At 36.8% G+C, this 23,810-nt stretch overlaps 1 protein-coding gene across 4 annotated transcripts in view; it reads right to left on the reverse strand.

Annotated features, from left to right (window-relative positions):
* Positions 1-23,810, reverse strand: part of STXBP4 (syntaxin binding protein 4) — a 200,911-nt gene that overhangs the window by 152,765 nt on the left and 24,336 nt on the right. For all 4 annotated transcript variants that reach the window (XR_013406489.1, XR_013406488.1, XR_013406490.1 and 1 more), the window contains exons 5-8: positions 17,673-17,779; positions 17,282-17,492; positions 16,238-16,316; positions 9,355-9,446 (exon numbers count right to left, since the gene is read on the reverse strand). Coding sequence is in view for 1 of the 4 variants with exons in the window: in XM_001102767.5 (XP_001102767.3) it covers positions 9,355-9,446; positions 16,238-16,316; positions 17,282-17,492; positions 17,673-17,779 (489 nt within the window). In the remaining 3 variants the exon portion in view is untranslated. The remainder of the gene's footprint in view (positions 1-9,354; positions 9,447-16,237; positions 16,317-17,281; positions 17,493-17,672; positions 17,780-23,810) is intronic.

Raw genomic sequence — 23,810 nt, forward strand, 5'->3', positions numbered from 1 at the left:
CTTCTCCCTGACCCTGTAACACTCCAATACTACCTTGTTGTCAGTATAAACAAGGGCGTAGGCTGAAAACACTGAGATCACTGACAAACCGTAGCCTTCCTATCAAAAATCCTTAACCCAGTAACCCGGAGATGGCCCAAATGCATTCAATCTGTAGTGGCAACTGCTTTGCTAACAGAAGAAAGTAGAAAAGTAACTTTTAGAGGAAACCTCATTGTGAGCACACCTCACCAGTTCAGAATTATTCTAAGTCCAAAAAGCAAAAAGGTAGCTTACTAACTCAAAAATCTTAAAGTATAGGGCTATTCTGTTAGAAAAACGTAATTTAACACTAACCACTGATAATTCCCTTAACCCAGCAGATTTCCTTACAGGGGATTTAAATCTTAATTACCATACGAAGGTCCAACCAGACCTAGGAGGAACTCCCTTCAGGATGACAGATGGTTCCTCCGAGGTGATTGAGGAAAAAACCACAATGAGCATTCAGTAATTGATAGGGAGACTCTTGTGGAAGCAGAGTTAGAAAAATAGCCTAATAATTGGTCTCCTCAAACTTACAAGCTGTTTGCACTCAGCCAAGCCTTAAAGTACTTATAGAATCAAAAAGACTATCTCAATCCTGACTCCAAAGGTTACCTACACCCTCTCTGAAACGAATTTGCATAAGAATTGTTTATGGTAATGCATCTTGATGGCGCAGCTGGGTTGTTATGAAATACTCAGGAACCCAGTCCAGCTCTAGGACTCGCCCTCGAGCACAAAGGCAATGTTGGGCATGCTGGTAAAGGACTAGAATCCAGCAGCCCAGACCCCTTTCTTTGTGGTCAAGGAAGGCGGGAAAACAGGTGCAGGACTGCTACATCGGTGGGTGTAACTAATCCGATAAGCAGAGGCCCATGGGTGGTGATGCACCCTGGAAAGGAATAAGCATTAGGATCATAGAGGACGCTCTAGGACTAATGCTCATCGGAAAATGACTAGGGGTGCTGGCATCCCTATGTTCTTTTTTCAGATAGGAAATGTTCCCCTCAAGGCAAAAATGCCCCTAAGATGTATTCTGAAGAACTGGGACCAATTTGACCCTGAGACACTAAGAAAGAAACAACTTACATTCTTCTGCAGTACAGCCTGGCCACGATATCTTCTTCAAGGAGGAGAAACCTGGCTGCCTGAGAGAAGTATAAATTATAACACCATCTTACAGCTAGACCTCTTTTGTAGAAAAGAAGGCAAATGGAGTCAAGTGCCATATGTACAAACTTTCTTTTCATTAAAAGACAACTCACAATTATGTAAAAAGTGTGATTTATGCCCTACAGGAAGCCCTCAGAGTCTACCTCCCTACCCCAGCGTCCCCCCAACTCCTTCCTCAACTAATAAGGAACCCCCTTCAACCCAAACAGTCCAAAAGGAGATAGACAAAGGGGTAAACAATGAACCCAAGAGTGCCAGTATTCCCTGATTATGCCCCCTCCAAGCAGTGGGAGGAGGAGAATTTGGCCCAGCCAGAGTGCATGTACCTTTTTCTCTCTCAGACTTGAAGCAAATTAAAATAGACCTAGGTAAATTCTCAGATAACCCTGATGGCTATATTGATGTTTTACAAGGGTTAGGGCAATCCTTTGATCTAACATGGAGACATATAATGTTACTGCCAAATCAGACATTAACCCCAAATGAGAGAAGTGCCGCCATAACTGCAGCCCGAGAGTTTGGCGGTCTCTGGTATCTCAGTCAGGTCAATGATAGGATGACAACAGAGGAAAGAGAACGATTCCCCACAGGCCAGCAGGCAGTTCCCAGCGTAGACCCTCATTGCGACACAGAATCAGAACATGGAGATTGGTGCCGCAGATATTTGCTAACTTGCGTGCTAGAAGGACTAAGGATAACTAGGAAGAAGCCTATGAATTATTCAGTGATGTCCACTATAACACAGGGAAAGGAAGAAAATCCTACCACCTTTCTGGAGAGACTAAGGGAGGCATTGAGGAAGCATACCTCCCTGTCACCTGACTCTACTGAAGGCCAACTAATCTTACAGGATAAGTTTATCACTCAGTCAGCTGCAGACATTAGAAAATACTTCAAAAGTCCGCCTTAGGCCCGGAGCAAAACTTAGAAACCCTATTGAACTTGGCAACTTTGGTTTTTTACATTAAAGATCAGGAGGAGCAGGCGAAACGGGACAAACTGGATAAAAAAAAAAAAAAGGCCACCACTTCAGTCATGGCCCTCAGGCAAGCAGACTTTGGAGGCTCTGGAAAAGGGAAAACCTGGGCAAATTGAATGCCTAATAGGGCTTGCTTCCAGTGCGGTCTACAAGGACACTTTAAAAAAGATTGTACAAGTAGAAATAAGCTGCCCCCCTGTCCATGGTCCTTATGTCAAGGGAATCACTGGAAGGCCAATTGTCTCAGGGGACAAAGGTCCTCTGAGTCAGAAGCCACTAACTAGATAATCCAGCAGCAGGACTGAAGGTGCCTGGGGCAAGTGCCAGCCCATGCCATCACCCTCACAGAGCCCCGGGTATGCTTGACTATTGAGGGCCAGGAGGTTAACTGCTTCCTGGACACTGGTGCGGCCTTCTCAGTCTTACTCTCCTGTCCTGGACAACTGTCCTCCAGATCTGTCGCTATCCGAGGGGTCCTAGGACAGCCAGTCACTAGATACTTCTCCCAGCCACTAAGTTGTGACTGGGGAGCTTTACTCTTTTCACATGCTTTTCCAATTATGCCTGAAAGCCCCACTCCCTTGTTAGGGAGAGACATTCTAGCAAAAGCAGGGGCCACTGTACACTTGAACATAGGAAAAGGAACACCCGTTTGTGGTCCCCTGCTTGAGGAAGGAATGAATCCTGAAGTCTGGGCAACAGAAGGACAATATGGACAAGCAAAGAATGCCCATCCTGTTCAAATTAAACTAAAGGATTCCGCCTCCTATACCCCAAAGGCAGTACCCCCTTAGACCCAAGGCCCAACAAAGATTCAAAAGAAACTGTTAAGGACCTAAAAGCCCAAGGTCTAGTAAAACCATGCAATATCCCCTGTAATACTCCAATTTTAGGAGTACAGAAACCCAACGGACAGTGGAAGTTAGTGCAAGATCTCAGGATTATCAATGAGGCCATTGTCCCTCTATACCCAGCTGTACCTAACCCTTATACTCTGCTTTCCCAAATACCAGAGGAAGCAGAGTGGTTTACAGTCCTGGACCTTAAAGATGCATTTTTCTGCATTCCTATACATCCTGACTCTCAATTCTTGTTTCCCTTTGAAGATCCTTAGAACCCAGTGTCTCAACTCACCTGTACTGTTTTATCCCGAGGGTTCAGGGATAGCCTCCATCTATTTGGCCAGGCATTAGCCCAAGACTTGAGCCAGTTCTCACACCTGGACATGATTATCCTTCCATATATGGATGATTTACTTTTAGCCGTCTGTTCAGAAACCGTGTGCCATCAAGCCACCCAAGCGCTCTTAAATTTCCCTATACCGCCTTATCCTCATCTCAAAACCCTAAAGCAACTAAGAGGGTTCCTAGGCTTCTGCTGAATATGGATTCCTAGGTACGGTGAAATAGCAAGGCCATTATATTCAGTAATTAAGGAAACTCAGAAAGCCAATACCCATTTAGTAAGATGGACACCTGAAGCAGAAGTGGCTTTCCAGACCCTAAAGAAGGCCTTAACCCAAGCCCCAGTGTTAAGTTTGCCAACAGGGCAAGACTTTTCTTTATATGTCACAGAAAAAAACAAATAGCTCTAGGAGTCCTTAAACAGGTCCAAGGGATGAGCTTGCAACCCGTGGCATACCTGAGTAAGGAAATTGATGTAGTGGCAAAGGGTTGGCCTCATTGTTTACGGGAAGGGGTGGCAGTAGCAGTCTTAGTATCTGAAGCAGTTAAAATAATACAGAGAAGAGATCTTACTGTGTGGACATCTCATGATGTGAACAGCATACTCACTGCTAAAGGAGACTTGTGGCTGTCAGACAACCATTCACTTAAATATCAGGCTCTATTACTTGAAAGGCCAGTGCTGCAACTGCGCACTTGTGCAACTCTTAACCCAGCCACATTTCTTCCAGACAATGAAGAAAAGATAGAATAACTATCAAAAAACAATTGCTCAAACCTACGCCACTGGAGGGGACCTTCTAGAGGTTCCCTTGACTGATCCCGACCTCAACTTGTATACTGATGCAAGTTCCTTTGTAGAAAAAGAACTTCAGAAAGCGGGGTATGCAGTGGTCAGTGATAATAGAATACTTGAAAGTAACCCCCTCACTCCAGGAACTAGTGCTCAGCTGGCAGAACTAATAGCCCTCACTCGGGCACTAAAATTAGGAGAAAGAAAAAGGGTAAATATATATACAGACTCTAAGTATGCTTACCTAGTCCTCCATGCCCATGAGGCAATATGGAGAGAAAGGGAATTCCTAATTTCTGAGGGAACACCTATCAAACATCAGGAAGCCATCAGGAGATTATTATTGGCTATACAGAAACCTAAAGAGGTGGCAGTCTTACACAGCTGGGGTCATCAGAAAGGAAAGGGAAATAAAAGGGAACAGCCAAACAGATATTGAAGCAAAAAGAGCCACAAGGCAGGATCCTCCATTAGAAATGCTTATAGAAGGACCCCTAGTATGGGGTCATCCCCTCTGGGAAACCAAGCCCCAGTACTCAGAAGAAGAAATAGAATGGGGAACCTCACGAGGACACAGTTTCCTCCCCTCAGGGTGGCTAGCCACCGAAGAAGGAAAAATACTTTCACCTGCAGCTAACCAATGGCACACTGTGAAGTGTGCCAAAGAAATAATCCCCTGCACTGCAGGTTATACATTTCAATCCCTGTATCTTTAACCTTCTTGTTAAGTTTGTCTCTTCCAGAATCGAAGCTGTAAAACTACAAATGGTTCTTCAAATGGAGCCCCTGATGCAGTCCATGACTAAGATCTACCACAGACCCCTGGACAGGCCTGCTAGCCCATGCTCCGATGTTAATGACATCGAAGGCAACCCTCCCGAGGAAATCTCAACTGCACAACCCCTACTACACCCCAATTCAGCAGGAAGCAGTTAGAGCGGTCGTCAGCCAACCTCCCCAACAGCACTTGGGTTTTCCTGTTGAGAGGGGGACTGAGGGACAGGAATAGCTGGATTTCCTAGGCCGACTAAGAATCCCTAATTCTAGCTAATCCCTAATTCTAGGAAGGCGACCGCATTCACCTTTAAAAACAGGGCTTGCAACTTAGCTCACACCCGACCAATCAGGTAGTAAAGAAAGCTCACTAAAATGCTAATTCGGCAAAAACAGGAGGTAAAGAAATAGCCAATCATCTGTCGTCTGAGAGTACAGCAGGAGGGACAATGATCGGGATATAAACCCAGGCATTCAAGCTGCCAACGGCTATCCTCTTTGGGTCCCCTCCCTTTCTATGGGAGCTCTGTTTTCACTCTATTAAATCTTGCAACTGCCAAAAAAAAAAAAAAAAAAAGGGAAGAAAAAGAAAAGAAAATAAACTCTTTGATCCCACAATATTTAAAATAAGTGAAAATTTTAAAAAAATACAGAAATGACGAACTCAAAATTTCCCCTCTTTTGGGGACAGGTACATATGATCAAGAAGAAATACATTAGCAACGTCAAAGGTTCTGATTCTTAAGTTGGGTGATGGGTAAATATGTGTTTGCTTTATTATTCTTTAAACTGTATGTGTATAATACATTCTTGTACAGGATGAATGTTTTAATATAAAGAAATAAAAAAATTTTATAAAAATAATGCAAATAGTCTGTCACAGAAGGTGCTCAATATATGGTAATTTTTACATAAGTAATAATAAAATTACATAATGCAATTAACTACAGTGTACACTGATCTAGAGCTAAGCTTAGTAATAAATGAGTTTTGTTGAAAGTTCACACTAGATGAATACCACATGTCATGTTAGGTAAGCTCTTACATTTAAGTTGGAAGTAACATGTTTTATCAAAAAGTAGGTCTCATATGTAAGCACAGTATGTATGGGGAAAAAAGTAAAATAAATTGGTTCCAATAATTTATTAAATGACTAAGGTCATCTTTTAACCTGAAGCAAAAATAAAAGTTTGTTAATTAGACAAATAAATGTACTGAAGTTTTTCTGATGTCTGAATGATGAATTTTAAAAATTACTTTGTTACAATATTAGTCACACACCTTTCAGCCTAATACAAAGAACATTTCATTAACATTGGGTATGTCATTGCTCTCTACAGTTTTCTTGAAATGTTACAGAAATGGCAAGAGGTAAAAGTAAATACCAGTGAAATGGCATCCATATCCCAAAGCATCTTCCATAGGTATAAATATACGGATAATGCAGAGGTACGATATTTGGATTTCAAGCCAAGCAATAAATTGTATCCCTATTTGCTAAGTTTATAATGCATATTTTTAAGTTTAATATTAGGATCAAATGAGACATATCCTATTCATATTTTGATACAATGTATCACTACAAATAACTATGCTGAAATAACATTAAAATATCTGTATATTAAATCATTCTCAGAGTATTCATAGAAAGAGACAAATGTAAATCCATTTTATGGACAAGGAATTAAATAACTAGTTCAGTGTTATAAATTTCTCTACTTAAACCAATAAAATATAAAAGACTTCATGACAATGCCACATGTATATATACATATGTCTGAACATACATGTTTGTCATGTATGCGTGTGTGTGTGTATATATATATGACATTGTCTTGACAGGTAATTTCCTTAATCAAATTCTAACCTCTCTGCTTTCCTTAAAAATTGTACCAGGTAGGCTAATTACTTAATAAATTCATAATTAGCAAACATCCTTTCCTTGTGAAATTTTATTAAAACACCAGTTTTCGAGCTGCCACATGTAATGTTTATAGAAGATGAAAAATATATACTAATTTATTTTATTTTAAATACCTGATCATATTGGCCATATTTATTACTGAATAGGAATATGTTAAAACGTAATGGACAATAAAGTTGAATCTGTCTACAAAGTAGCAACCAAGAGAAGGACCTATTTCAAGCTGAGGTGATACTGATATTATGACATTAATATGTAACTACGCAAAACAAGAAGAGTAGCTCAAGAAATAATTTGGGTGGATAGACGCTAATGTAGATTTTAGGAAAAAAGTTATTAAGATAAATATAATTTCAGATTCTAAAAAAAAGAATGCTCTACTAAGTAAAATTAACAAGTCTATCTTGATTAAGAGCAGAGGCAGAATTTATATCAAATGTGGGTTTCTTTGATGTAAAACTGGCATTTTACTTTTCCACAAAAATAATTTGTTTAGGCTTAAAGTGGAACCAAAACTGGAATTCGGATTTAATGGCCAAGCAACTCATATTTCTCAGAATCAATACAAATTTTGATTTTCATACCTCTAAGAATATTAATCAGGTTAAAAATAATATCATGTGCTAGAAAAATTTAAGTAAAATAACAAAGTCTGTCAGGTAAAGCAATTAGCTGGATAAATTTCTCCTTATCCAGAAGAATGAACATCTTGGATGTTCAGAAATGTATACTAAATCAATATCATTGAATAATTATTCATTTTTAGAAATGTAACAGTCATGCTTTTAAACTTCAAACACTCTATTTTTGAAAATGTTACTATTAACTGATTGCAGACCAAGCGTTAGCCAGAACTTACATTTTAGCCACAAACAGAAACACATGTTACAAAAGATACTCAGGATTTTGAAAGTATAAAGGAAACATCTCAAGTATCTAATTAACTGGAAAATTTTATGGAGCACAAACCAGCTATTTAAACACTAATAGGTACTACAGGGTCTGTGGTGAAGACACTTATAATTTCATTGATAAAACAAGATATTGAAAAGATTACAGGGCACCAAAAAGTGAAGGTAAGTGCTATTAATGTGCAAAAGAAGGTAATGTGGGTCTGAACTATAAGAGTTAGCAAAGTCTGAATGAAGGAGATGGAATTGAATGACAAAATCCAGGACATCCTGCCTCAAAGTACGGCACTTTGGTGTTTAAGAAAATGGCAGAAGCAGGAAGGTCTTTCTTACCTTCTCTCACCTTTTCTCCCCTGAAGTGGGCCATAAAACCCAGCTGATCCTCCCCTAAAAGGAGATTAAAAGACCCTCATTCCAGAGAGGTCCTCCCTATACCCAGAGGAAAGGAAGTATCTTCAACTCTGAAGACACAGAGATGTTAGGAATCTGAACAACCAGGCCTTGCTATGCTCCCCCCAGTTTATTACCATTAGATTACACCCTTTTGTGCTCCAACTACACTTTTGTATGACTGTTCATAAAAATACAGTTTTCCCTGTTTCTTTGGGTTTTCATTTCTGAAGGTTCTCATGTCATGTAAAACATACATTAAATAAATCTGCATGCTATTTTCTTGTTAATCTGTCTTTTGTTATAGGTGTTTGGGCCATGAATCTACCCATGGGTGAGAAATCTTTTCTCCCCTGTGTGAGTTAGAATTTAGGTAAGATTTAAATTGGCAATGAGAAAGGACTATCATAGGACCAAGCAAAGGTATGGATATAGGAATAAACAGACGGTGTACTTTATTTTAGCTATGCATTTTTATACTCTTCCTAAAATGTAAAAATGCTTTATCCTTAAAAACTGACAGGAAGGTAGAGGTTGTGGACTTTCAGCAGTATATCCATTTTACATTAAAAAAAAAAAAAAAAAGTGGCTTATTTTTCCCTTCAGATCCCTGGTAACCTGATAAGAAATGCTTCTGAGTGCTTTTCTGCCTTTACTTTTTCTTTTTTAATTATCTTAAGTTTCTTTTACATCAGAGTCTCAATGTTCCACTTTCCCCAGGACTATTTTTTAGTGCTTTAGTATATTGCCACCATCTTTCTATTTAGTAGACATCTGACTATTTTGTTCTTTAAAATTTTGTTTCTCTTTACTTAAAAAAATTGAATAATGGACTATTACTTGATTGCATTTATTGCCATTATCTATGAAGCCTCATCTACTTTGCCATAATTTGTTACATCTTTGCATACATTCTAGACTGTAAAAATCATATTTGTCTTATTCTCAGAGGAGAAAACTGTTTGATCCAAATGCCAATTTAATTATGAAAGATTTTATTTCTATTTTGTACTAGTGAACCAACATGAACTACCAAATTCAAATGTGAATTAAATAATTTAAATCCAAACTGCCATTCATTTAATTGTAAATAAGTAACTTCAAGAAACTAATGACTCCAGTACTTTATCCTCTCAAAGAAGGAGAGTACTTCTTTCCTGTTTTTGTCTTACGGAAGAAAAATGAAAATTTAAAGGATTTACCATTTCCAGTTTCTCTGCCTTAAAGCGAACAGAGGGATTTAGGGAGATCTTTTCTTGTAGTCCATAATTTTCAGTCCAGGCAGAAGCAACATCTAAGAGACAACAGGGTGCACATTAATTGGGAACTTAATTGGAATAGAAATTTTCATTTGACAGGATATGTTCTGAGTTCCTGCTGTTCAAAAATAATTCTAGCTAATCAGTTGGCAGCTTTTAGTTTTGTTTTCGTAACTTTTTCTTTTTTTTTCCTTTTCTTTTCTTTTTTTCTTTTGAGACGGAGTCTCACTCTGTCACCCAGGCTGGAGTGCAGTGGCGTGATCTTGGCTCAATGTCCGCCTCCCGCGTTCAAGCGATTCTCCTGCCTCAGCCTCCCGAGTAGCTGGGACTACAGGTGCATGCCACCACGCCTGGCTAATTTTTGTATTTTTAGTTAGAGACAGGGTTTCATTATGTTGGCCAGGCAGGTCTCAAACTCCTGACCTCAGGTGATCCGCCTCCCTCGGCCTCGCAAACTGCCGGGATTACAGGAGTGAGCCACCGCACCCGGCCAGTTTTCATAATTTTTTTAAGTCTAAATTTTTTATATAAGCTGTCTTCACTTAAGTCCTAAGATACAAGAGTAGCCAATTATGCATTGTGAAGTCCCAAAGATATATTAACTTAAAAGACAAACATACATCCCACCACTACTACATCACCACAATGCCTTAAAAAGATAAAAAGTCTTTTTGTTCAAAGATGTTGATATTTTTTCAAGTGGTAAAAGTGTTTTGTGATGTGAATTCTGGAAGTACTCTGGAAAAAAAACATAAATGCAAGTCATTTCAAGTTTGCACATAAAGTATTATATAGATTCTGTACTTTGAGCTAAAAATCTTATCTCTTAAAGACAGGTTACATTTCAAGTAGCATAAATGAATTTTCAAGAGCTAAAAGTCATACACTTCTTATCCATTTTCCTACATCTTCTCAATATACCCTGATTATTTAAACGAGCCTTTGTCCTTATTGCATGAATAAAAAAGATGCTACAAAAGACCAGAACTTGAAATACTGTATGTTTTAATATGCCAAAGTTTGTAAAACAGATTCCTGTAATTCATGTTGATCTTACTATCTAAATTGCCACTATTCTAAATACACTTTTAAATGATATTTTACTAGTTCTACATAGAAACAAGAGGAAGAAGAAAAATCTTTGGAAAATGTCACATCTTTATGCAGTGTTTTAATTTTTTAAAATTTCTCAGAGCATCTGTCTCTAAGTACAAAATGATTTGCATTCTCTTAAGAATATAAGAAGTGCATATGAAAATAAATAGTCTTCCTCTAAACCTTTAACACATCCTTAACATTCTATGTAAAATCTTTAATATAGCTTATAGGTGTCAAGATCATAAAAAAATGGATGCTGACTTTTAGCTTCAAATGGAATTAAACTTTGAAAAAGACTGATTTTAGTATTAAATAGAATTTTTACAATTCTGATAAAAGTAAGTGAATCTCCTTTGTAATCATACCTAATTGTTGGCTATGAAATTAAAAATAATATATACATAGTGTATATATATATACACACATACATACACATATATTCACATACATATGTGGGTATGCATATATATACACACATATACACACATATACATATACACACATATGTGTATGTGTGTGTATATATACATATAATTTTTTTATACACATACATGTAATTTTTTTCCTCTCCTAAGAGAAATTCTATACCAAACCTAAAGTGTAGTATAAAGATCAGCATGGAGTGGAATGATATGGAAGACCAACCAGCAGATAACTTTATTTTTCATCCTTTAAGGTTTGGATATGTGAAGCTTGTCCAACGACTTCCAGCTTGGTGTTTGGCCTGCAATTAAGGCACATTAACACTAGGTGGACCCAAGTGAACCTGATTATGGTCTCAAAGACTAAACTTGGGCTTGAATTATTCATTTCAAGTGTTAAGTAATTGAAAGAGTTGCAGAGGGGAGAGCAAGGGGAAGAGAGGAGAATGAGAGAAGGTGAGACAGGAACACTTACAACATTGACATACTGAGGAATGTGTTCTCACGTTTTCCTACATCTAAGCATAAAAATTTGCTATATTGGCCGGGTGCAGTGGCTCATGCCTGTAATCCCAGCACTTCGGGAGGCCAAAGCGGGCGGATCATGAGGTCAGGAGATCGAGACCATCTTGACTAACACGGTGAAACCCCGTCTCTACTAAAAATACAAAAAATTAGCCAGGCGTGGTGGCGGGTGCCTGTAGTCCCAGCTACTGGGGAGGCTGAGGCAGGAGAATGGCGTGAACCCGGGAGGCAGAGCTTGCAGTGAGCTGAGATTGTGCCACTGCACTCCAGGCTGGGCGACAGAGAGAGACTCCGTTAAAAAAAAAAAAAATGCTATATCTAACAGTGAAAAGAACAGAAGCTCCTATCTTCTATCTAAACAGTAAACTATGTACCTATATAAGCTCATTAATCTTCACCGTGACCACAGATGTTATTATTCCCATCCCAAAGATAAAAGACCAAGGCAGGAAAAGGTAAAGAAATTAGCCTAGGTCACATAGCTAGTACATGATAATGTTAGGAGTCTAATCTCTTGTGACTCCAGACCAATGTTCTTAAATGTGTTCAACATCTTTAATAATGGGTTTGCTCATCTACAAAGTTGGAGGAATAAACCAGATTGCCTCATAGGAGTTAGAAGATCAACAATATCATAGAAAACTACTGTGAAAACGTATACAGTATTATTAATATCAACACAGAGACACTGTATTATAAGGAGATTCAATGTAAAATTATACTAACCTTCATTTAACAATATGCAATCAGGGCTTAACAAAATCTTTTTCCAGACAACTTACACTTTTACTTTTGAGTTAAAACCTTAAGAAGGTCTGTGTATAACTCCAGCATACTTCGTCAATTCAGAGTAGCTTTACCTGAAAGCCCCTCACAGACAGTTTTCCTCATCTGCCAATGACATCTCTCTATCCCAGCCCCAAGCTCTTTATTTGCTCCTCTCTGGGGGAGTGAGTTTTTCCAAGTATCGCTTATTATTCTCTTGGATCTCTCTCCTTCTTGTCCTTCTCCTTCTCCTCCTCCTTCCCCTTCCTCCTCCTTCTCCTTTCTTTAGAGACAGCGTCTTGGTCTTGCTCTGTCTCCCAGGCTGGAGTGCAGTATCCTGAACATAGCTCACTGCAACTTTGACCTCCTGGGCTCACGTGATCCTCCCACCTCAGATTCCCAAGTAGCTGGAACCACAGGTGCATGCCACCATGTCCAGCTAATTTTTTAATTTTTGTAGAAACAGGGTCTCACAATATTGCCCAAGCTGGTCTTGAACCCCTGGGCTCAAGTGATTTCTCCCATCTCGACCTTCCAAAGTGCTGAGATTATAGGTGTGAACCACCATGCCTGGCTCCTCTCAGATCTTCTGTTCCTATCCTCTTTGTAGCAGCAGAAGAAAAGGAATGTTTTGTAAGGAAAGGATCAATACAATTTACTTAATACCACGAACTCTGAATGGATATTTTTTCCCATAACTACTTTATTTCAGTTTCAAAAGACTTGGTCTAAAGGAATTAAGTCTTTACACTATTAGTAAAGTTAAAATAATGACTATTTCTTCATGCAACAATTCTTTTTTTTTTTGAGATGGTGTCTCGCTCTGTTACCCAGGCTGGAGTGAAGTGGCATAATCTCAGCTCACTGCAACCTCTGCCTTCCGGGTTTAAGCAATTCTCCTGCCTCAGCTTCCCGACTAGCTGGGACTTCAGGCATGTACCACCATGCCTGGCTAATTTCTTTTTTTTTTTGCATTTTTAGTAGAGATGAGGTTTTACTATGTTGGTCAGGCTGGTCTCGAACTTCTGACCTCAACTGATCTGCCCATCTCGGCCTCTCAAAGTGCTGGGATTACAGACGTGATATTCAACTTACATACGGCACTAGTGAACAACTCTGGATTTTGAAATAAATTTCTGTAATAGCATCATTTTTGAAAACATTTAAATATTATGTGGATTTTTAAAATTCTAACCAATTTTTACACTTTGGGATGATTTTTAGATAAGAACAGACATAGAACTATCTAATTACATTTACTTTTGTTGAGGTTAACATTAAAATTTGTTTATATTTTTTGAATTAGTATCAGGTAACTGAAGGAATCTAGAAGTGATGGTTAATTTCTGATTTGTAACCATCTATAATTAGGTACTTATAACATACAAATCACAATATATATAAATTATCTAGAGATAATTTAGAGGTGAATTTACCTTTTTTCCACTCCCCAGAAATATCTTGCCTATCACATTTATGTAGAAGAAAATGAGACTGAGTTGACACAATTTCTACTCTAGAAAAATGTTCCATCTTAATTGTATTTTAGTATTTACTTTACCTATAACTTACTTAAATATATTTTTCACTAACCTATTTTTCTACTACAAAATCTACCACTGTTCTTACAGCGACTGGTATAAATTTACCTGAGATTATTTACTGTTAACAAGATCTCTGTTCTAATCACACCTGACTCTTAGAGTCATCTGACCTCTAGTTCATCCTTAGTTCTTTCATTTGTGGTGCTTCCTTAACTTGAAACGATCTCCTGTGTTCAGTTATCAATTGATGTTTACCACGTTTTTCAAGATATGGATAATGTCTGACTTTTGACAAGAAATTTTTCTTAATTTCTGCATATTGTGACAGATTCCTTATTATATACTAGTTTTTGGGGTCAAGGGGAGGACATAAAATTGAATCAAGAATTGGAAGCTTTTCCTTCTGCTCTATAAACACGACCTAGAATATTATCTGAGCTATACTCTAAGCTATAGGTTCTGTATTATTAGTAACAGGAAAATTTAGTAGGCATATACTATGCACTAATTACAATATAAGTGCTTGACATGCATGATCTTGTTTAATCCTCATAACAACTCCGTGTAAACTTGTAACTCTTTCAAGGTTACAGAGTTAATAAGATGAAAGCAAGAACTTGAACACTGAGTCTGTATCCAGAGTCTGGTGGTAACCACTGTGCCTTCCTTATACCATACTCATAGCACTCACTACTTCTTTCCTTAGGCCTCTATGTTCATGTCTTTACATAATTTGTTTAAATGTGTTATTTATCCACAAGACAGAATGGTTTTTAGAGTAACAAAACCACCCACATCCTGCTCCGATTAACACAAAAAACTGCAAATAGTAGCTGCTTGATAAAATAAACATATACACACATCTATAAACAAACACATGCATATAAATTAGAATGTTTCCTAATTTGAATAATTAGAATTTTTAGCCCCATGTTTTATTTCACAATATACTATTAAGTATCTCACAGAAAATATCCTAATTTCTTCATAAATCCCATTGTACTGTATTCTATATAACACAGTAAATCCTTACTGAATAAAAGGTTAAAAGAGGCATTGAATAGTTTAATTACTTTAAAAGTTAAAAACATGTTATATAATTATTAATAATTTATAATATAATCAAGGAATAAAGGATTCTGACTTCCATCATCCAGCAATTTTGATGTTCATCTCATGACTGTTTCATTTGTCTTTTTCTTCTCATATGGGTTCCCAGTTTAAAATAAATATAGTACATCCAGAGACTGGAAATTAATTATGTAAGAGGAATAATACTATAAAGTTTCTAAGGGTCAATAAATCTAAGTAAAAGCAAATATAACTCATGGCTGAAGATTGCTATTAACCCACTTGTAAATACCACCCCAAATCGGAGTAAACCACTGTGGAATATAGTATAAACTCCTGTAAAGATTGGCAGCTATTGGGCTGGGAGCAGTGGCTCATGCCTGTAATCCCAGCACTTTGGGAGGCTGAGGCAGGCAGATCACGAGGTCAGGAAATCAAGATCATCCTGGCTAACACAGTGAAACCCCGTCTCTATTAAAAGTACAAAAAATTAGTTGGGCATGGTGGCGGGCACCTGTAATCCCAGCTACTCGGGAGGCTGAGCCAGGGGAATGGCGTAAACCCAGGAGGCAGAGCTTCGACAGAGCGAGAATCTGTCTCAAAAAAAAGATTGGTTGCTATTTAATTTAAATTAATGCTTCCTTATTTTTCTGTTCTTATATGAATAATGCTATTAAAACAAAACTAAAATATACAGGTAAAAATTTGCATTATAATTAGGCATATATAATTAGTTTTTCAGTTATGTTTAGTCTTTTTATCGTTGTGTTTAACTTTTGGAGATAATTTCAGGGGACTTTTTCTTGATATTGATCCTGTAAACACCTTACAGCCAAATAAAAATCCTTATTTTACACTTGGCTTAGATAATTAATGCTTTATTGTTTTAAAAAGTCAGTAAATCATTTTATGGTAATTAAGAATCAATAATAATGAATTAACAATACTGACATCCTTTCTGATTGATATCCATATGATTTCTTCCAAAAAAACAAGACACATTTCTTAAGGTATGCTCCCTTCTATAATGTGTTTTCTGAAAGGTGTATTTAATATGCCTCATCAGTATTGCACTAAAAGGACACGGCAACCTAATCTTGATCTTTATAGAAGACTTTTCATTATTTGATTTAAACAATTCATGAATTATTATAGCTTTATAAACACTGTTATGACAATGCATCTTTTGAAATTTCAACTCTTTGTCCAGGGAAATTTCTAATAAAAGTCATATTTTAACAGGGACCAACATAAAGACATTATTTTTACTTTTTCATTCACTGAAGGAACAAAGACATAATTCACCCTTCTTCGAAGTCTTAAGTCACATTACATACTCCTCATTGAGAGAGAATTGAAAAAAAAAAAAAAACAGGAAAGAGAAATTAAACGTGTATTTACCTGTATTAGACAAACCCACAGAACAGTTTTCTGAAGAAGTAATTGGAATCTGTTCTGTTTTGTTGTATCCAGTTTTTATCTGTGAAAGAAAATGAGGAACATGCAATGTCATTTACTAAAGTAGGTCACTTGAAGCCCATGTTAACATAAAAAGAATGGTTACAGAGATTAAAGTAATTGTCCCTCAAACATGAACCCTCTAAAATTTTGGTATATGCATCTTCAAACAAAGCAATTCAGAATTAAAGGTAACAATTGCTTTCAGCTCTACCACATCCAAGGATAACAAAATATAAGGCCACACATGTTGTCTTTTAAAAGTATTATAGCTGCAAGTGACAAAGTATAAGGGGCTGACAGAAAATCGTATACTCTGTCTCTGTTCAGCATGTACCAGAGACTGAAGTTACCTTTGACGAATTTTATTCTACTGACTAAAAGCATAAGTTCCCTATTTTACAGCTAACACAGACATAAATAATACACACTTTATTCTATAACTGTAATTTGTTAGGACAGTATAGCAGTTAGTAATTGAGTATGTTAATTCTGATATAGAAATTGCCCATTTTGTGTGATTCTACTTGGGTGAACTATAGCACGCATGAAGGTGCAATACCCTCTTAGACTGGATTAGCCTGGGATTAGCCTCACTGTGTGGGAAAGAAGCTAAGAACAAAAGGAAGATGGCCTGACTTCAGTCAAGCAGAGAACAGAAATGGCAAATAACTAAACCAACTGAAACTAAATATGACATTCCTAACATAGTTTTGAGTGATATCTAGGCATATCTTTGTGGAACTATTTCGTCATGCTGGTATTTTCTAACCCATCATGCTTCTGGCCACAGGACATGCTGACTTAAAATATGTTTATTGAAAACACAGCATCAAAATTTTAAATAGAAAAAAATAAAAAAAACTTTCAAAGAAATATTAATTTGTTAACAATTTTACTGAAATAATTCTATATGTATATAACCAATGTAAAAATGTATAGGGAATTTATGGAGTACATACATAAATTTAAGATTACCTGACTTACCTCACAAGAAGGTAAAATGGCATTATTTGTTTTGGGAGTGGATGAGGTCTTTGGGATTAGTATTTCAGGAGGAGAAGAAAAAAAACTAAATGTTGAGGCTTGAGGTCCATATTCTCCTGAAGCTTCTACAAGTGATGTACATGACAGATTTTCTGGCTGAATGTTGTCGGATTTTTGTCTGATGAATGCTATCTCCCAAGCAGATTCTGACCTAGTATTAAAAAGAAATCACTTTATGGATATGCTATGAATACAGTACAACTGAATTCCAAGATAATGTTTCAAATGTTATTAAAAAATATTTCTTATAAAGTACTTAACACATCTTAAATTACTGCTTCCAAGGAGATATCTTAAATGATTCATTCTATCCCATGGGTAGTATAGTTACCTCAACTTGGCTCTGGTAATTATGCTTTTTGCCTCTTCAAATGATACACCAATCATAGATTCCTTGTTGACTGAGACAAGTTGATCTCCTGGTTTCAAACGACCATCCTAACAAAAACAGTAACATTTATAAAGGAACTAATGAGGTATTTAAAAAAAATTGATGCAATTAAAGCAATGAAAAGTTTTTGTGAAGAACACCTTCAAAAAGAGTAAAAAGTAAAATCTTAGACAATCTCAGTAGCAAAATGTCTTGATTAAAGTCTGGTTTAGTAATATATATGAGTAAAATGGAATGGTTCATGCATTCCATGAATAAATTTACATGCTAAAGAATTCTGAATATGGCAGGTAGGACATAGGCCAGTATACCAGGAAAAGGGACCTGTTTTAAAAACTGAGCACTATGAGGCTGATCAAGCTCTGACTCTGTGATAAAGTGGGCCAAATAACTGTGGGATTATTTCAGAATACAAAACTCATTTACTTTAATTTCTCTGCATTCCTACATATTTCCTCCCATCAAACTGTTCAATGTGCAGTTATCCCACAATGAAATTTTTAAAACTTTAGTCAAGGGTCTTTTTTAAACAAAATTTTTAAATTTTCAAAATTTTTTGTAGAGATGAGGTCTCATAACATTGCCTAGGCTGGTCTCAAACTCCTGGGCTCAAGCCTAGGATCACCTCGGCCTCCCAAAGTTCCGGGATTACAGGTGAAAGCTACTGCGCCTGGCCAAGGATTTTAATTATATTGATCCTACCCGTATTTCAGCATCATCTTTTTTACTAGACCTGCGATTAAGGCCTAGTTGGCTGTGCATATATTGTTAGCCATGTCCTGCTAATAATGACAATTCTAACTGGCTGCCTGGTGTTGCCTTTGCTAAGGCCTGGCTTGCTCATAGCTAGCCTAACTGAATACGACAGAGCATATCAGGAACAAGAGTTAATGTAGTTGTTAGATAAGTTTCCCAGTTTTTGTCTTTTCTTTTCATTCAAACCAGAAAATAAAAATAAGCTTTCTTCTTTTACAGCTCCTAAGGTATTTCCCTATTTATCATTAATTAGTACAGTGGTAGAAACCATTATTTTTATAACTACAGAAAAAGCTTATATGGTTAAAAAGGGAGATTTTCACCTTGATGGTACTTAAGTAACTTTCACAAATTCAAGAAAACATCGTTCTTTAGTGTTATCTACTAAAATATATCCCTTGGATACTGATCTTTAATCTAAGCTGTATTATTTATAATAATGGTGATTCATAGTTATGTTACTCCTAAATAACAATAGGTATTATTTTTTAAAAAGACATGAAGTACTATCTCTTTCACCGACTAAAGAATACATAGGAAAACAACAAAATTGACATAAAACATTCATGAAAGGATTTTATAGAAACATATCTCAAATACTGTGTAAAAGATGATATAATCTAGATGCATAATGACCCTATCCTACTGAAATGTAAACATTATTTAAAATACTTAAGCCAACAGAGTCAACTTATAAAACATATATAAGCCACAGTGGCTTACGTCTGTACACCCAACACTTTGGGAGGCTAAGGCAGAAAGATTGCTTGAGCCCAGGAGTTTGAGACCAGCCTGGGCAACATAGTTAGACCCCGCCTTTCAAAAAAAAAAAAAATAGCTGGCACATGTCTATAGTCTCAGTTACTCAGGAGGCTAAAGTGGGAGGATCACTTGAGCCCAGGAGGTCAAGGTCATGATTGCACCACTGCTCTCCAGCCTGGGCAACAAAGCAAAATTCTGCCTCAAAAAAAAAAAAAAAATATATATATATATATATGTATATCATATATATGATATACATATATCACACATATTTTTATTTTATATATAATTTGAAAACAAATTTTCATTTTATGTAAATATGTGATTAAATATAGTTAGCAAAGTCAGACAACATAACATGCAGTGTTAGTACAGAGAAAAAGTTCACATGAAGGCAATTTAACCCATCTTATATTAAAGTACGCTGATGTACTGAAGCAGCATTTTCTGGCAGGAAGAGAGTCAGAGAAGAGAAGAAGAAGCATGCCTTCTGACTATGACTTCTGGTGTTTACATATTTTTTTCTTTCTAAAAAGTATTCATAGCAGTTAGTTTTTTTCTTTGCCTCCTAGAATAAGATCTCAGCTGATCATGTGAATTTCTGAACCTGTTTAAAAGTCAGAACCTGCAAATGAAAACAAAGCTATTTTTGTAAGTCTGGCATTCGAGTGCATTCTGCCCCAGCTGGATTAATGTATATGTGAAGATACTAACTTCAGAGATATGCTGAGATCTCTTCCACACAGTCTAGATTTCAATTCAGCAGTTACAGAGCAACTACCTGACATGCGAGGCAACGTGCCAAGCACTTTCATATGTTGAACTTCAGATCTGAATTCTTTCACATTGACATTCATGTAGATGTTGAAATAATAATATATTCCTGACCACGTAAACACTTCTGTTAAAAAAGACCAGTACTATTCATTTCTATATTATGACTTTGGTATATAGTTTTCTAAATAATACATTTCAATATTATCAGAAACCATCTATACAGCCTAATTCTGATTTAACTAACTCATTATACCTAATACTAAGGAACAGTCCTTCTGTAAGCCTTAAGATTCCTTTCCTATACTTTTACAAGATGTAGACTGACAGGAACCTTCTTTTAACTCCAGTTATTATTGTGAACTGAGGGAAGCTGTTTAGCTTTTATGAAACTCCATTTTCTTAGCCGTAGAATGGGGATAAATTTATGTAACACGAGGTTGCTATAAGAAGTAACATGTGTAAATTATAGCACATTATAGATGTTAAATAAGATGAGGTAAATGAGACTTCCATATCTGTTGTGGACAATTTTCATACTGATAGCAAATTTAATTATATTACTCATCAGATTGAGAAACTTCGATGGCTGCCAACTGGTAGGAAAAGTTGAAACTCCTCAGCGTCCCAAACCCAGCACAACAAATTTACTGCAGCTTATTTTTACTAGCTTCACCATTCACCTTCCACACCAGCATATAAATTCTTCATGCTACTCTCAGAGAATGTGCCTCAAATCAGCCATGGTCTTTCGAACCTCAATGTTTTTATACATGTGAATTCCCATCTAGAATGCCACCATCTACCCTCCAACTTCTCTGCGATAAACTCTGACTTAAACGTCACAGCCCAATTCAAACACTATCTCTGCTGCAAGTTTTCTCTAGTTCCCCAGGATTTACTTAATTGTTGTATCTTTTTGCTCAAAAAACACTTTTACTTACCTAAAGGATTGCACTTAATCTGTATGGTCCTTATGTTTACACATCCGCTTTTCCCTGCCTTCGCATTAGAATATACTAAATTAGCAACTCCCAATCTAGGGGCAATGATTCTTTTAGTGGGCCAGAATCACCGATTCTTTCAGTTAGGTAGAACTAGAACTCTGTCCTTTTCATGGTTATTTCCCTGGCACAGTGCTAGGTACACAGGAAGTCCACAGTAGGTTAAAGGGGGCCAAGAAACAGTCTGAGGATTTTAGGGTAGCTATGACAGAAATAATAATGGCAAAGGAATAAAGAGAGTGACACTGCAAAGGGAACCATCTTGGCTGCTACTTCTTCAGCTCCCACCAGTGGGACTGGTTGCTTCATAGTTTGCCATCCAGAGGCCTGATCCTGCTATTTATCTAAAAGCCTTAGCCCTGGTTCCAGCGCTATGCTCAGCATGAAAACAGATTTCCTCTGAAAGTTAAATATGTCCTACTTCAATGCCACCAATTACATGATGACATTGATTGTGAGACCTATAATTTCAGAGATAGAAGAGGAAAAGTTACATATATATACACACTCAGAAGTATATTACATACCGATATATGCATGTTATATATATGTGTGTGTGTGCATGCATAGCTTATATGTGTATGTTTTAATGTATGTCTTAGAACCAACTGAAGAAAATATGAAATATACTATCAGATTTGAAGAGAGGATTTTGATTTCTGTCTGCTTTCCCTATGTTACCAGCAACAAAAGAAAGAAAAAAAAAATGAACATTTGAGAACTTTAAAGTATTGTCGGAAATCTGACACAAAGGCCCAAGGAGGAAGTACCTTGGTGTGGAGCCCAAATGGTGCCAGTGGAAGGGTAAATAAGCAGATCAGAAACCCTCGGAAATGTGACAAAATGACTACGGAACCATTCATTCCTAAATTTAAACTGAGCAAGTATGTATGTGTCAGGCACCACACCAAAGACCAACAACGTTCCTGTGAATAAAATCAGAGAGCATCCTTGCCTTTAAGAAACACTGTCTTGTGGTTCAGGCAGAGTTGATTAAACAATCATAAATATAAATACATCATTACAAACTGAGATAGGTGACACAAAGGAAAGGAACAGGAGTTAGGAGCATATATAGAAAAAATAAAACATAGCCTAGACTGGGGAAAAGCAGGCAACATAATCCTTAGGCAGTAGTATTTGAATTGATAAGGAAATAATACGGGAAAGAAAATGGAGTGCTGTTTCCAGACTAAGGGAACAGCATATGACATGGAAAAAAAAAATTGGCCCCTTCCAGGAACTGAGAAAATGCATAGTGATAGAGAGCCAGAGAAGGAGAGGGCAGAAGCCACACTATATGGAACCTTGTAGGCAACCAAATATTAGTAAGATATAGGTTGGGAGGGAAATAGATATGGCGCATGAGAACAAACAATGTTACTGAAAGAGCTGATTCAAAACTGATGACAGTTTAAGCTCCAGTGATGAGAATGAAGATCAAGAAGACTGATGGATTCAAGAGATATTTAGAGAGTAGAAAGTCAATGGTATGTGTTAATGAATTGAATAGTGTCATGGGAGTGGAAATAAATTTTCTAACTTTGTGTACCTGGCTGTCTTTCACCAAGACTAGGTAAACTGGAAGAGACTCTGTTTGGGAAGAGATGAGCAGAATATGGTGTGATGTAAATGTTATGAGTTCAGCTTCAGAAATGTTGAGTTTGAGATACCCTTAAGAGGTCCAAGCAAAAATGTTGATCAGGGAATTGAATATGGGTATGAAGCTTAAAGGAGTGTCTAGGCCAGAAAAAGGGTCTAGGATTGACCCCAGATAGATACGGGACTAGCTGACAAGGTAAAAGGGCCTTGGACCTCTCTTATTTCCTTAACTTTAGCAACTAATATAGTTGTTCTCAATTTATAGGGTACCTCTAGCTCTTAGAGCTGAGGAAATCTTGGTTCTACTTGAACTGAAAAGATGTATTCATAATATCCCATATTTGAATTCTGGATATGTTTTTCAAAGAAACATAATATTTTGCTTCTACTAAACCAGTATTTCATTCTCATATTTTCCAGGAGGAAAACATTTGGGGTGGGTGGTGGCAAACCATGAATAATTAAAGAAAAGTCCTTCTGAGTCCCAATAACTCCCTTACAGTTTGGAAGATTTGCAAATATAAATGAAATATAATCTAGCTATAAGCTTGAGATTGCCTATATTGTTAATTATGAAACATTATAATGTTAAAATTACAGAAAGTTAAAGCATTCATACGCATTTAAAAAATATTAACAGTTACTCAGTTCAGCAACTTCATTAAGATAACCTTATGAGTTTGTGTTTCCTATTCTACAGATTATACTATGTAGAAATTCTGTGCAGACTAGAAATTTATAACATGTTAAAACAGTATTTAGAATACAGTGAATGTATCGTTATTAATACATTGTTTTGAAATAGTTATATCAATTTTGTATTTGAAGAATAAATATGCATATGCATACAGCTCTCCATCTTGAGAAAATATTTAAAAATAATGTAAGCACTAGAAAATTACTCTTGTATACGTTTTTTTATTTTTTATTTTTTAGAGATGCTCTGTTGCCCAGGCTGGAGTGTAGCGATGCAATCATAGCTCACTGCAACCTGGAACTCCTGGGCTCAAGGGATCCTTCCGCCCGGGCCTCCAAAAGTGCTGGGATTACAGGCATGAGCCATTGCCCCCGGTCCTCTTCTCCTACACCTTTTTCTATCTTGCCTGTTTTTGGTCAGCTGTGACCAGGTAGAAAGAACATTAATAGCTCTGTGCTGCCCTCTAGTGGTAGGTAGAGAATA

The sequence above is a fragment of the Macaca mulatta genome, chromosome 16, assembly GCF_049350105.2.
Source record: "Macaca mulatta isolate MMU2019108-1 chromosome 16, T2T-MMU8v2.0, whole genome shotgun sequence".
Lineage (NCBI taxonomy): Eukaryota > Metazoa > Chordata > Mammalia > Primates > Cercopithecidae > Macaca > Macaca mulatta.